Consider the following 18,241-nt stretch of genomic DNA (forward strand, 5'->3'; position numbering starts at 1 on the left):
GATCTTAGGACAGAATTTCAGACTTGCTTTATCACGTTTCTAAAATCCTTGTGAGGAAAATCCGTAGGCGCTTAATGACAACTATCGATGAAAGTTTTCCTTTAAAAATATCCTTGTTAATTTAGCATGAGTTATGAAACTGAAAATGTTCATAAACTAAATGATGTTTTCTTGAGTCTTAGTCCTTCTTGAGAATGATAGTAATGTATTTCATGTATTTCTGATTTTAAATATAAAAACATTATCTGTAATGCAAGATGGTTCTAATTGGGGGTGGGTTGAAAAGAGATATCTTCCAGGATTCATGCAATAGATAATTACGGAGTGCATACCTTGTGAGTGGGTACTGTCATGTACATTGTGGATGTTGGAATGTAGAAAGCAGATACTCTTATATTTGTAAGTTAAATGGCTACTGATCTGCCTGAGGTAATAGTTTGTCCATGCTTGAAGATACGTAGATGACGCATCATGGTAAGGGAATGCCATTTAATTTTTGCATATGAACCAATGTAATGAACACTGGATTTTCAGCTGCCTTTGATGTGTGTGTCTGGAATAGAGCTGTACTTTTCCAGTCATAAATAAGAAAATAGATTTTGTGCTTGTGATTCATGACTGTCCATTGTGGCCCAGATAATTACCTATTATTACCAGACACCACTTTGTTTTACTTGGACAAACTTTGAGGATGCCAGAAGTAAGATTATGATCCTCTGTAAATGCCTTCAAAATGGATTTAGAAAATTGGGAGTAAACTGAAATGTCTGTTCTAGTTGTTTATGTTTTGTATGTGTCTGTGTGTGTGTGCACATGCACATGCTTTTTTTTTTTTTTTTTTTTTGAGTCCAGAGGTATTTTAATTTCAGTTCTGTTTCACAGCAGGATGAAGCTCTGTGGAAGGAGGGATCCGGGAGACTTTTTAGAGAAAGTAACCTGAGGGAGAGAGCCAGTCAGCCAAGAGGGTGGTGGTCAGGCTCTGTTGCCCCGTAGCCCTCGCTCTCGCCCCTTGTTTTGTAAATGCATGGTTATGTAACCACTGAGATCACTCATGGCACTGCACATGTACGTCTTGATGTCGCACCGCACATGTGCACTGGACCACGGGCTACTTTTGTTCTGTAAGCTTATGAGCTCCACCTGAAAATCCCTCGCGGCTGCATTACGGCTGCTGCGCCAGTCAAGAGAGAATAAACGTGTCGGCAGTTCCTACAGCTTCTCAGGTTTTCTTCCATCTTCTCCGTGCACCTTGCCTACCCTGGGTTCAGTGAACAGTGAGAACAGCGAGATAATTGGCGTAGTTGGAAGATGACACAGCGAGACAGTAACATTTAAACTTGACTTTAAAATATTGGTAAGGATTTAACAAACTTGGAAAGACGTTCCATTTAGTTGAAATAAGGTAAATGAAATCAGGAAGGCATAAAAGAACTTGGTAGTTCATAAGAAGTGAGTGGGCTAGTGTAGTTAGTGTCAGATGGATGACAGAGAAGATGAGGATGCCCGGCAGGGTAGACAAGTCTGATTGCAACAGGTTTTAATAAGTGCTGAGGGTGTTGTGTGCACTGGAGACCACTGAGCAGTGGATGTCATGGAGGTGGTTTTTGAATCAGGAGTGATGATTAGACCTGTAATTTGGAGAATTGATTCTGGTGTTTGCTAAGGGTGGATTGCAGGGGAGGGCTAGTAGGGACAGAGTGAACAGGTAGGCAATGGCTGGCTTTGGTATCTAGGCAGAGAAGCAGTTGATCTAGCGCTCTGCAGGAGGTTCTGACTGCTTGATTCACGGTGTGTGAGGGGAGGGAGGGGAGTGCAAGATAACCTCGGCTTGCATATTTGGTTTATTGGATGAATGGTAAAGTCCTCTAGCCCTACACCTTTTGCTGCTGCTGTTTGCTCTTTTAATTATGTTAAATGAGTTACACAGGTGTGATTAAACCCAGTCTCCAGCTCCCTCGCTTTTTCCAGAGGAGACAAGCTGATGGCATCTGGCTCAGAAGCCCAGCCCTCTACTCACAGGGTTGCTCTCTCTGGTTTGGCAACCCTGACACTGGGCTGTCATGAGGAACACGTACAAATGGTACTAGGGCTTGTGGAAAGTGAAGACACTCCTTGGGTTTTGCGTCTCCTACCAGAACCCAGAGGCAAAGGCCCGTCATCTCCGTATTGTCCCCCACACCCCAGACTTGCTGAGCTCTCTGCCAGCACCACCTCCATGTTTCCAAAAGCCGCGACTAATCTGCCAGTGTCTTGATGGTCGCTTCTGGATGAAGTTTAAAACTCCTTCCCCCTTTTCCCAGAAACACACCTGCTTATTTGCAGCCTTATTACCACTTTGGTTAAACTGATAGTCAGTTCCTACATTAACAGGACAGTATAAATCTTGTTTCTTTTGCCTCTTTTGAAGATTTCAAGAGCTTTTATTCTTGGATTGATTCCTTTTCATGGCATCTTGTTCTTTTAAGCATAAGAGTTTTCTTCTTCTGCATACACTTAATTTGGGATCAAAGTTTACAGTACTTTTGAAGGGTGATTTTTTTTTTTTTTTTCTGTTATCCAGTGTGTTCATTTGCTGGGGATGCCATAACAGAGTACAGTAGGCTGAAACAACAGACATTATTTTCTCATGATCTGGAGGCTAGAAGTCCAAGATTGAGGGTGTCACAGGACTGGCTTCTCCGGAGGCCTTCCTACTGGACCCGGAGGCGCCACCTTCTCCCTATGTCCTTGTGTGGTCCTCACTCCTCTTCTCGTGAGGACGCTGGTCCTGTGGGATCAGAGCCCGCCCTTGTGACCTCGTCTAAAGAGGACGGTGTTTAGAGTCCTGACTCTTAAACACAGTCACTCTCTGAGGTCCTGCATCAGGACTTGGTAGAGAAAGAGCAGATTATCCAAGATGGCACGGTCAGGCTTTCTGTCCCCCAGGGCCTCTCCTGCTCGCCCCACATTTTGTAAATAATGACTGAACGGCTGAAATCACGAACAGCACTGCACACTGCGTGTGCGCGTCATGAGGTGCTCGCTTGGCCACAGGCTGCTTTCGTTCTGTAAGCATATATAAGCGCCACCTGGAAAGCGCGTGGAGTTACGTCACGGCTGCTGCTGACGGCTGCTGCATCAGCCGGGAGAGAAGAAGCGTGTCTGCAACTCCTGCAGCTCCTCGCACCACCTTCCAGCTTCCTGGCTCGCGCCTTGCCTACCGTGGGTTCAACAAGCAGTGTGCACAGTGAGACACAGAGACAGACTTCAGCACAAGTCTGGGGGAAGCACTTTAGCCCACACCACCAGCCTTATCTCTGTTTCCTCTGGGCCTTTTTTTAGATCTTTCACCTCTCGCATCTTCCCTGACCAACTTAGTTTCTGTCTGTCTTTGAGTATTTTAGGACGAGGCTGTGACAGCTGTTCGTCTCGTCTGTGCGTGGGCAGAACTGGTCTGTGTCTGGCTTTTCTCTGGGTGGTGTGACTGCATGAGGCCTTCTTGGGAGGAGCTTCCATGTTGGAGTCTTTGGTTCCCTCTTCTCAGGGCCCCTTAGCTTCTCCAGAGTAGCTGTTGTTGCCCGAACAGGGTGGAGTTAGGCTAGAGGGTGGGCACCCTCCTCCCCCTGTGCCTGATGTCCCTGAGTCCTGGTCCTTTCTGTTTGGTCACATCAGAGACTGAACTTCTCACCTGGCTAATGGCAGGGTAAAGGCAGGGGTCACAGTCTAAGTTATTACCCCATAAAAAGACAGGCATCCAGCAAGTTCTCAGTGCTTTTCCTCTGAGCCCACCCCCCTCGTCTTGTGGGACATGTAAAGTCTTCAGCACTTAAGAGTTCTCTTCATTTACTAGGCTTCCGAGGTGGCACAAGTGGGAAAGAGCCCGCCTGCCAATGCAGGAGACAGACCAGGTTCGATCCCTGGGTCAGGAAGATCCCCTGGAGGAGGCTATGGCAACCCACTCCAGTATTCTTGCCTGGAGGATCCCATGGACAGAAGAGCCTGGCGGGCTACAGTCCACGGGGTTGTAAAGAGTCGGACACGACTGAGTGACCAGCATGGACACATGTACTGTGCGCTAGGTGTGCTGCTTTGCTGGGATTATCTTCTTGATTGTAGTTGCAGCCCTGTGGAGAGCTCTCTTACTGACGGCAGTGTCTGTATCTGAAAATGGAGTGAAATTAGCCTGTCGGAGCACTAGTCAGAGCAGAGCATCTGACCTCAGGAGCTTCAGTTCTGCTGCCCCACACTGGGACAGTCGGCAAGTCGCTGCTCCTGCCTGTGTGTTGAAAATGTCACTGTGTTGATCTGAACACATTTAAAAGTTGCTATGCTAAGTCTAATACAAAAACAAAATGAAATTCCATACACCTATGAGAATGGAGATGTTCTTTAACTTTTATGAATCTGTTTAGATTAGAACATCCTCCTTGAGGCGCTTCCAGCATGTACCTGGGGGGCAGAGGTGGAGCTCAGGAGGCCTCAGTCTGTCTTTCCTGTGGATGTGGAAGTCCATATGCCTGCTTCCCGCCCGCCCCCCCGCCCCCGCACAAGCTCGTGTCCTGGGTCACTCACGTTCAGGAGGTGTGGCCAGTGGGCTAACGCGCAGCTGGACCCCAGCACCCGTGTGTGAAGAAGACGGCTGGGTTTGGCACTGCACGTGCGCCTCTGGCATTCCTGGTAGATGCTGGCCTCAGTCGGCACTAACTCTTGCTTTTCTTTTCATAGGTTGCTTCTGTATCTTGACCTCGTTTCTTCAGCAAGCACAATGTCTCGATCCCGACAGCCCCCTCTTGTGACAGGCATCTCTCCAAATGAAGGCATCCCGTGGACGAAGGTCACGATTAGAGGAGAAAACCTGGGCACTGGGCCAGCTGACCTCATAGGTAAGGGCGGGGCCGATGCTGTGTGTTCATGGTAAAGGCATCTTTGTGTTGGCAGCTGAAGCAAGATGCCAGTTCACTGTTTGGAAATAATGAAGGTGACAGAAAAACACCCCTGAGGTCTGTGCAGGGCCATCTGGATGGAAATGAAAGAATTGTTTGGTTTTCTGATTTTTTGTTAAAATCATTATTTTATCAACTTTTGCCTGTGTTGTCTTTCTCCTGGTCCTTGAGACAGACCCCAGCCATGGGGCACTGTCTTACTGCTCAGTGTTGGCTTATCCTGCCTGGGTTGCCAGTGCAGCTGCCCAGCTCTGCTCCCTCTCCTCGAACGGCCGTCTGTGTTCCTCTTCAGGTTCAGGTCAGCTTAGCCTCTTCTGGTCCTTAGGGCTCTTGGAACCAAGTCTAAATTCCCTCTACCTGGAGGAGCCTGTACTTTCCGCCTGGCCACACGGGGTACCTGCAGGCCACCTGTCTACACGAAGATGCCCTCCAGGGTGGGGATCACCAGGGCTCCAGACACAGCCACACGCTGTCTGTAAACTTAACGCCTGTGGGTAGGGAGCAAACCATCAGTGTCATTGTGAGGTCAGCTGTGAACTCTGTGAGGTTGTGCAGATACATTCAGGGTGAGGAAGGGAGGCACCTCAGTATGTGCTTCTGAGTATGTATTCTGATTTCCCACTTAAATTTATTTGGATTCAGATATTCTGTTGACTCATTTCTTAATTTATGAAGGAACCAGAGCCTCTTGATGAGGGTGAAAGAGGGTGGAAAATCTGGCTTGAAACTCAAGATTCAAAAAACTAAGATCATGGCATCCAGTCGCATCACTTCATCTCAAACAGAAGGGGAAAAAGTGGAAGCAGTGACAGATTTTATTTTCTTGGGCTCCAAAATCACTGCAGACAGTGACTGCACGTATGAAATTAAAAGATGCTTGCTCCTTGGAAGGAGAACTATGACAAACCTAGACAGCATATTGAAAAATGGGGACATCACTTTGCCAACAAAGGTCTGCATTCTCAAAACTATGGTTTTTCTAGTAGTCCTGCATGGATGTGAGAGTTGGACCGTAAAGAAGGCTGAGCACCAAAGAATCGATGCTTTCAAATTGTGTTGCTAGAGAAGACTTCAGAGTCCATTGGACAGCAAGAAGATCAAACCAGTCAGTCCTAAAGGAAACCAAGCCTGAATATTCATTGGAAGGACTGATGCAGAAGCTGAAGCTCCAGCACTTTGGTCATCTGATGCAAAGAGCCGACTCAATGGAAAAAGACCCTGATGCTGGGAAAGACTGAGGGTAGGAGGAGAAGGGGACAACAGAAGACCAGATGGTTGGACAGCATCACTGACTCAATGGACACAAGTTTAAGCAAACTCCAGGAGATGGTGAAAGACAGGGGAGCCTGGCATGCTACAGTCCATGGGATTGCAGAGAATCAGACATGACTTAGCAATTGAACAACAGCAACGTGGGTAAATACTAGAGGTTAGGAGTTGGCGCTTGTCTCTGTTGACGTTGTTTTCTGGCTGCACAGAAATCCCTCGCAGAGGAGAAAGCTGACTGGAGTTGGGTACCACGTTTAGTTATTGAGTCTTGCCCTTCCCAGCTTCTTGTTTTCACTAGTGTTACTTAAATATGTCTCATTTTATGTTGTTTTCTTTAGCTATAGTTTGTGATTGTTAAGTAAATAAAACTTAAAGTTTATTACCCTCATGAAGGTAGTCTTGGTTCTTGACAAAACTCATTCCAATTTGTTCTTTATAAAAGTGGAAACATACCTAGAATTCTTGGAAATGACCATCTAGCTGGAAGTTCTGTCCTGCAGTTTCACTGGTGGCCCCTGAGCCCCCACATGGGGCTGTTACAGACCTGTGTGGGTGCTGATTTCATGCTAGCTTCAGGAGTGTGATTACTGCTGGACTAAGTATTTTGGACTTTTATAAACCTGCTAGTCCAGCTTTCAGCTTGTCCAGGTATTGCAAAGAAACCATTTTTTTTAAAAGCAGATTTAACCTACTAAATAATTTAAACATTTTTAACTGATGACATCTATACAGTAAAACACTTTAAAAACACTTTATTTGGAATTCTACAAGGTATTTTTTAAAAATGTTAGATTTCATGAAGATTTCTTAGCAGAATATGCTTAAGAAATAGATCTTATGGTTTTACTTAATTTCCATAACATTTAAAATGACCTGTTTAAATCTGTTTTAAATTATATGATGATTATTCTTTTTTTTTTTTTAGTTGAAATACAGAGCATATTAAATCTGAGGAACCTTGATAACAGCTACAACCAGATGAGCAACTATTACTGTGGTTCCTGTCCTTCAAACTTGGACCATCGTGGCTGTCATATGTGTTTGCTCATCTGGGTGTCTTCTTACGACTTTGTCTGTATATCTGAAGTCTCCCTTTTCTCAGTTTTAATGTAAGGTAGCTCCCCAGCAGTGAACTTATATTAGGAACTTTAATACTTTGAGACCTGATATTTATCATTCTGTTATTTCCTTTCTGAAGTTATTTAAATCACAAAATCTTGATATTATAAAATTTAAAAATATCAACTTATGTATTGACCTAGAGTGATATCAAAATATCCAACATCTGTAATTAAACAGTTCATAAATTAAAACATTTTCCATTTATTTAAATACGTAGCCTGTTGAATGTGTGCACATAAGGTATTTGAGCAAATATGTATTGAAGTGTTTTTCAGGCTTATCTTGGAAATGGAAAAATGTTCCAGGGGAGCTTACAACTTCTTCAATTGCTTAAACTTTTCATAATAAAAATTAAGTATCAGGAAAACTAATAAACACTCCCATTTTGAAAAATAATTTTGAGTTACAAGTGCATTTTAAAATATGTAAATGTCATCATATTAAAAAAATAGAAAACTTAATTCTAAAGGAACTTTTAAGAAAAACTAAATTTCTTACATGAATAAATAATAATAGATCTTGTAGGAAAATCTCTGAAATTATTTCAATTATTATTCACTTAGTCTTTATCTGAGTCTTTGCAACCCCATGAACTGCAACACACCAGGCTCCCTTGTCCTTCACCATCTCCCAGAGTTCACTCAAGCTCATGTCCATTGAGCTGGTGATGCCATCCAATCATCTCATCCTCTGCCACACTCTTCTCCTCCTGCCCTCAATCTTTCCCATCATCAGGGTCTTTTCTGATGAATCAACTGTTCGCGTCAGATGGCCAAAGTGTTGGAGCCTCAGCATCAGTACTTCCAGTGAATATTCAGGGTTGAATATTATTTCAATAAATTATTATAATTTATAATTATTTTCAGTAATTATTTCGATAAATAGAATGGAGTTGTTATGATTCTTTTATGGTTAATATGGCATTCTTACTAAATAGTGCTTTAAGTTGTAACAAAAGATGACTTGAATCCCTCACTACATTTTTTTAAACTGAATTTGGCATAAGTTGAGGTGTTCCTGGTATCTGATTTTTTAAAAAAATATTACATTTGCCAAACTTGACTGCTGAGCAGTATCAGAAGTTAGATGATGAGAAGAAAAGGAGCCTGTGTTTGCCGCATGCACTTTGGTGGTCTCTTTTCTCCCTGAATGGCTCCCACACTGGGGTGTGTCCTGTAGAGAAGTGCGTGGGGGGTGCTGGCGCCCTGCTGGGGCCACGTCTTCCTCGTGTGTCTACTGCCCCACAGTTCACGTGGGGTGGGCAGAGATGTCAGGCGTGGGCCGAGGTTTTGGAGCAGAGTGTAGTGCAGCGACAGGACCCTTAGGAAAACACTGAGGCAGCGTGGACCGACCCCATTGCAGGAGTGATATGCAGGTGTGAAAAATGCACTAGTAATCCAGTGATGCCTGAGAATACTTGCTGACTCAGCAGACTCCAGGCTGTGCTTAACATGAAGTTTGTTTTAGTTCCTTCTGTAATATTACGTGTCACTAAACACCAGGAGAAGTGTGTGCAGCCTGTTGTTAGGAAAATGGTAAATTTTTTTAGAGAATAATGTACACATTTATTAATAATACACTCTAGGCTTCTAAAAATAGCAATAATTCCCTTTCTAATTCCTATGAAAGCAATTTAAGATTCTTATAGAGTAATCTGGAATGCCTAGCCATTGTTGTGGTTATTAGTTCCTTATTCCACTGATGTTTGAAGAAAATTGAAAGTAATCTAAAGGAAGTCTTAAATATTAGAGAAAAAACAGATTAGACAGAATTCAGTAGAGACCGTAGTTTATTTGCAAATAATATTGGATATATTAAAAAAAATGGGAATAACTAATGAACCAGGATATGTTATTTCTGTATTTGCTTTTCAGTTCATGAAAAAGGCCTAGTGACACTAACAGAATTGTCTTTTCATGGACATAGTCATTGTTTTGGACTTTGTTACAGTGCATGCTTTTACTTTCAGGTCTGACAATTTGTGGGCATAATTGCCTCCTGACGGCAGAGTGGATGTCTGCAAGTAAAATAGTGTGTCGAGTGGGACAGGCCAAGAATGACAAAGGAGATATTATCGTCACGACCAAGTCGGGTGGCAAAGGAACCTCCACAGTGTCTTTCAAGCTGCTCAAACCTGAGAAAATAGGTACCATCTCCTGTGACTTTTCTCTCAAGAGTAATCTGGAATTGGGTTTTGTCTTTTAAAATTGACAATTGATAAATTAGTATAAAATTTACTTACTCTCAGGTTCAGTTTGTTTCTTTCTTTAGGAATAGGATATTGGTTAAAATTTGTGTTACTTTTGAAAAAGTAGTTTACTGAGCTAACAATAAACCCTAAGGATGATAATCCTTAGAAGAAATGTTGTTTTAAGTTCTTTATAAAGTCTGCACATTTAACATGTCAAAATTCCAGTTTTAGTTTCTTGATCTTGAATACAATAATGGCATTTCTTTCTGTGATACAAATTAGCCAGTAATATCATCTAAATAATGTTTCATTTTTCTTCCCTTCCTGCGTTTCTGGCCTGGACAAGACGTTGATGGCACAGGTGTGCCTCTCGCCTCCAGATGAGAAAAGCCTGCTGCTCGTGCCCCAGGCAGCTCTGGGTTCCCTCCGTGCACCTACCTGCCCTTCCTTGCCTGGGGCGGAGCTTGGTGTGAGACGGGCCTGGATTGTCTAGGGGCAGCCCTCAGCTGTGGCACAGTGCTACCTAACCTGCTTGCCAGTGCGGAAGACACAGGAGGCGCAGGTTCAGTCCCTGGGTCAGGATGGTCCCTGGAGGAGGAAATGGCAGCCCACTGCAGTGTGCTTGCCTGGAGAGTCCCATGAACCAAGGAGCCTAGCGGGTTACAGCCCGTGGGGTCGCAAAGAGTCAAACACGACTTCTCATACACACAGCCCCCAGCTGTGGGTGGGAGCGCAGTCCCAGGGTCACCTACGCCAGAGGACTGATGATTAGGACATTCAGGGAAGTGCTTAGTGTAACCCCTCACGTGGAGTCGGAGTAAGTGCTCCGGAAATGATCGTTTTGCTTCTTCTAGCTCTCCGTGTGCGCAGCATCCCCCTGCTTTGTCCTTGTGGTCTTGTAGTGGCTGGCCCATGGTCAGTGGGTAAACACTTAAATGATGTGGAGCTGCCACAGGCATAGTTACACCCAGGCCGTACTTCTCTCACAGCGAGAAGCAAAGAATTTTGCAAATATTGTTTTCTGTCTTAGAGCATAAAACCTTTCTTTACCATTATATCGTTTAAGTTTTTAATACATAAATGATTTTTAAATTTTTTTTATAAAAATTTGAGGGATTTAAGGGAAAATTCAGAATATGATTTACATATAGATGCTTGCTGTACTGTGCTTAGCTGCTCAGTCATGTCCAAGTCTCTGTGACCCAATGGATGTAGCCCTCCAGGCTCCTCTGTCCATGGAATTTTCCAGACAGGAATACTGGAGTTGCCGTGCCCTTCTCCAGGAGATCTTCCCAACCAAGGGATTGAACCCAGGTCTCCCACATTGCAGGCGGATTCTTTACTGTCTCAGCCACCAGGGAAGACCTGTACATAGGTATACAAATGTGTATGCAAATACATGTACACATTTTTATATGCACAATATTCTTATTTTTGCTTAATTTTGTTTAATGTCTTTGAAAACTGAACTGTGAAATTACAAAGTAGGAGCTTGTTTCAGTTTTCTGGAGGAACCTTTTTGATTTTGTCAAAACATTTTGACAGAATCTAGTACCATCTTGTATCATGTTTATACAGCAGATAAAGAGAACTTATTATCAAGTATTGACTTTATTCTAAAATGCTCTGCCCAGGACTTAGCATGTACAGGCTCAGGAAAGGCTTATGAAACCGCACTTGGGAGCGCCTGGACCTGCACTTCCCTCTGACAGCCTTCTTGCGTCCTGGCGTAAATGTGGTGCTGATTGAAACAGAGGGCTCACAGGGAGTCCTGCCACTGGAGGCTGCCTGGCCCCAGAGCCCTTCCTTCAGGGGGCCCTGCCCCACCCTGCACTCCGCTTCACCCAGCTCCCTGCCCATGCCCTGGGTCTGAGAGGGGACCCTGGGAAGTGCCTGCCAGGGAGAGTGACAAAGGGCTCAGTCACGTGAGAGAGGGTGCTGCTTTCAGAGATGACGTTTTGTTTTTCCTGAACGGCTCAGTCATTTCCATCACACAAGCTATGCGTTCCTTGGAAGGTGTTTGACTGATTTCTTTATATAAGGAATTGTCGGATACTTTGTTGATATACCAAATTAACTGTACTGCTTGTTATTTGTAAAATACATGTGTTTTAGCAGAGCTTTTTCTCAGATGTTAATTTATCTTCTATATCGAATAATGTACATTACAATAAAGAGCTGTTTCTGCCTTTTTATGTATTTTTAGTGCTTTAATTGAGAAAAAAATTAAAGCTTTTATGCCATCAGATCTTAAAAAATTACTTTGGTATTCATTTTGTGTTAGGTCTTAAAACAGTAAAGCAGTATAGTAAGATTTAGACAGGGCCTGGGGCATGTGTATCCTGTTAAGTCTATGCTCCTTGTTTTGGTAGGCATTTTGGATCAGTCCGCTGTGTGGGTTGATGAGATGAATTACTATGACATGCGCACCGACAGGAATAAAGGGATTCCTCCCTTGTCCCTGCGTCCTGCCAACCCACTCGGCATCGAGATTGAAAAGTGAGTACTGCCTCACCTCAGTTGTCTTGCTTTCCACGTGCTGAAGCGTTTCATGTGTTCAGGCTCCAGAAACATGCAGGGAAGCACGACTGAAGATGCCTCTGTCGTTGGGAATCTGTGTCATTTCTGGAGCCTGCTAGAGTGAATGTTCCAATTAAAATGTTGGCAAAACGTACCTACCTCTTTAGTTTTTGAGTTTTCATTTTGTGAAGGAAAAATGTATTTTGAAATTTTTAATAAAGAATACTTCTAATGATACGAGAGTTAGTGTGTTGTCTGGAGCTGGTAAGTTTAAATATTTAGATGGTATTTGAGATTAAAATAGACTTTTCCATGTGCTTGATTTTTCAGGAAATATTTGACAGTAATTAGACCCAGTGTAGTCTTGTCATTTTGTTTACGTTCTCTACCTGTAATTCATACTTAATTCAGACTTACTTTACCAGAATTATGGCGGGTAAATGGTATCTTTCCAATTGTCTTGGACCAGATCCAGAATTCCCGGTTCTTAATCCCAAGGGCCGTGCTCAGAGCTCCCATGGCGGCGCCTTTGTCCCTGCGTCTTCCTGCCCAAGCTCCCCTGCACGTCAGTCCTGTCTGATTTGTCTCTTGGCCTTGGCGACTCTGTTGGTGATAATGATACCGAGTGTTGCTCTATAAACACTTCTGCCGCTGACAGAGTAATCCCCTAGCCCATTAGCCATAGCTTCTTTAGGTTTCTCTAGGAATGGGGAAGGTTGTCCATTAACCTTTATGTATTTAACCTTCAAGCCTACACTTGAAGACCACCAGTAAGCCACCAGCAGGCTGCTTTTCCCCTGCTGGCATTTGTGCCAGCTGAGAGGGAGGGAGCACATATGTGTCTTGGGAGGTTGTCCTGTTTTGAAAAAGCCCTGAGGTTTTTAAAAGTCAGGTTTTAGTGAGCGTGAACTGTTCTGGGTCACAGCTGTTAAGCTCCTTGGCCACCATGGGTCATTCTGGAGCTGTTTAAAGGGTTTCAGTGCCTGATAAATTAAGAGTTTAAGGATTAAGAACATCCAGGAAAGAAAGGTAATTGCTGGGTCTTTATTTGAACGGGGTTTCCTGCACAAGGGGACCTTGTGGTTGAGAGTAAATCCTCCAGTGGCCTGCTTCAGCGACCTGGATTCTGCTTCTTTCTAAGGTCCACCATATGCAGTGTGGAGCAGAAGGGCCCTCTGGGGGGTTCTTCTGAAAAAGATTCCCACGGGAGTATAGGAATACATTGTGACTTTTGTTTGAGACTTAGACAGTCCATCTTCAAGGAGATCAGTCCTGGGTGTTCGTTGGAAGGACTGATGCTAAAACTGAAACTCCAGTACTTTGGCCACCTCATGTGAAGAGTTGACTCATTGGAAAAGACCCTGATGCTGGGAGGGATTGGGGGCAGGAGGAGAAGGGGACGGCAGAGGATGAGACGGCTGGATGTCATCACTGACTCGATGGGCATGAGTTTGAGTAAACTCCGGGAGTTGGTGATGGACAGGGAGGCCTGGCGTGCTGCGGTTCATGGGGTTGCAAAGAGTCAGACATGACTGAGCGACTGAACTGAACTGAACTAGACAGATCTATCAAAGTTAGGATTAAATTGGTTATTTCTTGTCATAAAATGAACTTCCCTTGTGGCTCAGCTGGTTAAGAATCTGCCTGCAATTCAGGAGATGTAGGTTTGATCCCTGGGTTGGGAAGATCCCCTGGAGAATTCCATGGACTGTATAGTCCGAGAGATCATGAAGAGTTTGACAGGACTGAGCGACTTTCACTATCATAAAATGATTTCCTTGAGTTTTAGTTTGTCTTGTAATCCACCGCAGTTTAATCTCTTTACCTTTTCATGCCCTCTCACCTTTTGGTTGTCTTGTTAGTGCTGCTGCCACTAGCCGTGAAGGGGGCTTGAGCTCTCTCTTACTGTTCTCTTCCTTTATTTTATTTTTCAAACCTTAAACTTTATTTTGTATTGGGGTATAGCCAATTAACAATGTTGTGGTAATTTCAGGTGAACAGTGGAGGGACTCAGCCATACATATACATGTATCCGTTCTCCCCCAAACCCCCTCCCATGCTGTAGAGCGCTCTTTCTGAAGAGGTTTCAGGGTAATCCTTATGTAATGGTGACCAGCCAGAAGGCACTGAAAGTGCCCGACTCTTTGGAAATGGGTTTTCTTTCTCCTCTGAAGGAGTGAGTTGGGTCCAATCCCTTCTCTCACTTGGCTCCGGGCCCTCCCGCTGCCTACAGGGTGACTTGGAGTCTGCAGGCAGGGGCCTGTGTCGGGGCGTGTGTTTGAGCGGGCGGGGTGAGGGGGGGCGGGTGTGTGCTCACAGCGTATTAGTCAGTGCTCTGCTGCCCAGGAGAAAAGCCTTTTCATGACTTAGGATTTCAGGGTGATAAATTGTATTCAAATCTTAAAATAGTAATATGTACATTCAAGAAGTGCTCAAATGGTGATAAAATTTACCATAGTATTTCTTCCAAGCTGTTGCTTGAAAGTTTCAATAATAATTTGCTCAGCCATGGAATAACTAAAGGATAGTTTTAGAAAAGGTAGAAGCTTGACTGTCATACAAAAACAAAATGCAGACATGTCCAAGCTTTTATTTAATTCATTCATTAATGGGAAAACCAGTGAAATGTTAAACCAGTTGAGAGGGAATTCCAGGGGGCAGGCAGGGTGGGCAGTGAGGAGTGCTGGAAGCTGCCCCACCGGTCCCTTCTCTGCCTGGTGGTTTTCCAGGTGCACACTCATCTGACAGGTGTTTCTGTGCCGGGCACCCCTGGTCTCTGTCAGCCCCCACTTCCGCTTCTGTGACAGCAGAGAGCAGGCGCACCTGGACGGCGTGGGGGCCCTGGCACACAACAAAAGGACGGCCCGTTCACAAGTGTTCTCATCAAAAGGAAGAATGAATAGAGATTCCAGAAAGCACGAAAATGGAAGGTGAAAGTAGGAAAATGTATTGAAACCAAGAGAAGAGAGTAGTTTTGGCCAGAAAAATGCTTTTCAGTTTCCTTCTTAGCTTTTAAAGATACTGTCAGGAAAGCTGCATTTGTTTTATTGAAGTCTGACCTCAAATAGAGAAGCCTTATTTTAGAAAAAGAGGATGGGAAAGGAAAAGCAGATGTTAAAATATGGGTATGGATTTTATTTCCCTGACTCACTTCATATTTTTTAGATAAAAGCTTTGGTCCCTGTAGAGAATGGGGCTGCACTCAGGTTAGAATCCCTGAGAGCATTTCCTCTTACTGTGTCTTTTATTTCTGTTTATTAATCTCATTTGGGGCTGCTTTTGTACTTGGAAGATGGGAGACAACCTATTTTTAATTTTTAAAAAAATGTCATCAGAGAAGGAATAACAGGATTTAATTACTTGCTTGTTGAAATATATTAATTGAAAAGATTTGAAGAATTACAACTACTTGTTGTAAACTGCTGTGGTCCTGATTTATTCCCAGACTGAAGTGCTGAGGTCGTCTGTGGAAGAGGAGTCGGCTCCTGTCTATGACAGTGTGAATGTTTATGGAGTTTCTTGTCCCACAGTCACATGTGCGGGATGGAGCCCGGGGCGCCCTGCAGTGCCTCTGAGTGTGAGCCGCCAGCGAGAGGCAGCAAGGGGCGCGTCTCCCTGTGTGCGCGTCAGGGTGCTGCGGTCTTTCTGCCCACAGGCCTAGCAGTTGGCGTTTATGGGCCTCCTTCAGCTGCTAAAGGCCTTCATGTTCCTAGGCTTTTAACTGATATTTTGCACACACAGTGCCTTGAAACTTATAAAAATGTTACTAATTACTTGGAAAAAAAATAACTTTACTTTGAACTGAGACTAGGATTTGCTTGTAAAAAATCTGTATTTCTAATAGACTGATTGTCACAAATGGGCACTTTTTGCAGTGCTTAAATTATGATGGAGACAAACTATTTTAACTGAAAAAAGAAGATAAAAACATGTTCATATTAATAAGTAAAAGCCTTCCCTAGGTTTTATTTCTTGAAAGTCCTCTCTACCTAATAAGAGAGTATTTGTAAGTGAAGCTTTTGGAGATGGTACATATATGGATGAAGCACAAGTTGGAATCAAGATTGCTGGGAGAAATATCAATAACCTCAGATATACAGATGACACCACCCTTATGGCAGAAAGCGAAGAAGAACTAAAGAGCCTTTTGATGAAAGTGAAAGAGGAGAGTGAAAAAGGTGGCTTAAAACTCAACATTCAGAAAACTAAGATCCTGGCATCTGGTCCTATCACATCAGGGTGAATAGATGGGGAAACAGTGAGAGACTTTATTTTGGGGGCTCCAAAATCACTGCAGATTGTGAATGCAGCCATGAAATTAAAAGACGCTTACTCCTTGGAAGAAAAGCTATGACCAACCTAGACAGCATATTAAAAAGCAGAGACATTATTCTGCCAACAAAGGTCCGTCTAGTCAACACTATGGTTTTTCCAGTGGTCATGTATGGATGTGAGAGTTGGACTATAACTAAAGCTGAGCACCGAAGAACTGATGCTTCTGAACTGTGGTTGGAGAAGACTCTTGAGAGTCCCTTGGACTGCAAGGGGATTGAACCAGTCCATCCTAAAGGAGATCAGTCCTGAATATTCTTTGGCAGGACTGATGCTGAAGCTGAAACTCCAATACTTTGGCCACCTGATGTGAAAAGACCCTGATGGTCGGAAAGATTGAAGGCGGGAGGAGAAGGGGATGACAGAGGATGAGATGGTTGGATGGCATCGCCAACTCAATGCACACGAGTTTGAGTAAACCCTGGGAGTTGGTGATGGACAGGGAGGTCTGGCGTGCTGCCATCCATGGGGTCGCAGCGAGTCAGATACGACTGAGTGGCTGGACTGACTGACATGGGAGTAAGGGCGTCACGGTGGAGCTTCTCCCTGCCACACCCTGCTCCACGTTTGTATGATAGACCTTTTGTTGGGAGTTACTACCTGGGAAGAGTGTCTTGAGCAGTGAGTTGATGCCCCGTGACCTCCGGGTTGTGTCCACAGAGGCTTCATGAGCCTCGCAGCCTGGCCTGCCCCTCATCAGGCTGCCTTCCAGTAGAAAGAAGAGGTGACCAGTTTTCCTGCTCCAGTTAAAAAACAAGGAAAGGTGACAAAGTAGTTCTTAGTATGAGTGTGGAAGGGAAGCGCATTGGAAAAGAATACCTTTTAGAAGTTTTTTAAAAACAGACTTGTGGACTGTGGTACAGTGTCTGCGTGCAGAAACTGTGTGAGACCAAAAGGAGAAAACACACAATCCCCAACAGGCTGACGGTCTTTAACACACAGAGTAACGCGGGGCTGGAGTGAGAGCTGTGCGGACCACGTGTGACACGTCAGGAGAGCCGCACTCCGCCGCTCCTGCACCTTTCTGCCTGCAGTTGGGAGCTGGAGCGCAGGGGCGTGGGCTCAGCCGGGCTACTCACCCAGCCCTCTCTGTGGGGTCAGCGAACTTTTCGCAGAAGGACTTTTGTTGTTCTGCTGACTGGGGGGTCGTCAGATCAGTTTCCTCTTTGAGAGTGAATGCTGCTGTGTTGAGGACATTCCTGTAGTCTTGCACCTGACCACTGTACCTGGGTCCTCATGGCTAAACCCTGCGGAAGGTGTAAGCTGAGTTCACACTGCCATCTAATGGGGAGCGTGCACTGTGGGGGCACGAAGGTTGTCAGCTACAGAAACGGTTGGTTCCTTAGTGGAATCACATCATGTGTTACACGTTAGACTCTGTTGCTAGCACTCTCTGGTTAGTGAGTTCAAAGTGTGGATTTAGTCGGTCACTTAGAATATGCCTTGCTGGTAAGCTATGACTTCACTTAGAGGGTCAGACCTTAAGACCCAGTTATTCTGGACAGAGCTTCAAGTCTCCAGACTTCATGCTCCTTTGACACAGTGCTTCTGGTCTTCCTCATTACCAAGACCGTTAGCAGTTTTCTGCATTCTGAATCTTTCCCCCACTTTTATTTTTCTAGATTTATAGCTATATATATATATAGAGAGAGAGACATTTTTCATAACATTCTCTGGTTCTTTATTTGACAGTAGAAGTACTGGGGCTATTTCCTGACTCTGAAATGGGATCATGTAACTCATCATGTTGTTAGGAGAATCAGATAAAATGGTTCTTAATGAAAGAATCTATTCAATATAGAGAACCAAGTGTAAAGAATAAAGGTAACAAAGTAACAGTTTTGAGCATTTACTAAGTGTCAAAAACTATCCAGCCTTCCACAAG

General features: G+C 44.1%; 1 protein-coding gene across 4 annotated transcripts in view; it reads left to right on the forward strand.

Annotated features, from left to right (window-relative positions):
• The window catches only part of EXOC2 (exocyst complex component 2), a 120,637-nt gene that overhangs the window by 22,197 nt on the left and 80,199 nt on the right, over positions 1 to 18,241 (forward strand). For all 4 annotated transcript variants that reach the window (XM_065913309.1, XM_065913310.1, XM_065913312.1 and 1 more), the window contains exons 2-4: positions 4,705 to 4,862; positions 9,283 to 9,459; positions 11,877 to 12,003. In XM_065913309.1, the coding sequence (XP_065769381.1) occupies positions 4,745 to 4,862; positions 9,283 to 9,459; positions 11,877 to 12,003 (422 nt within the window). In that variant the 5' untranslated portion in view covers positions 4,705 to 4,744. The remainder of the gene's footprint in view (positions 1 to 4,704; positions 4,863 to 9,282; positions 9,460 to 11,876; positions 12,004 to 18,241) is intronic.

The sequence above is a fragment of the Muntiacus reevesi genome, chromosome 20 (assembly GCF_963930625.1).
Source record: "Muntiacus reevesi chromosome 20, mMunRee1.1, whole genome shotgun sequence".
Taxonomy (NCBI): Eukaryota; Metazoa; Chordata; class Mammalia; order Artiodactyla; family Cervidae; genus Muntiacus; species Muntiacus reevesi.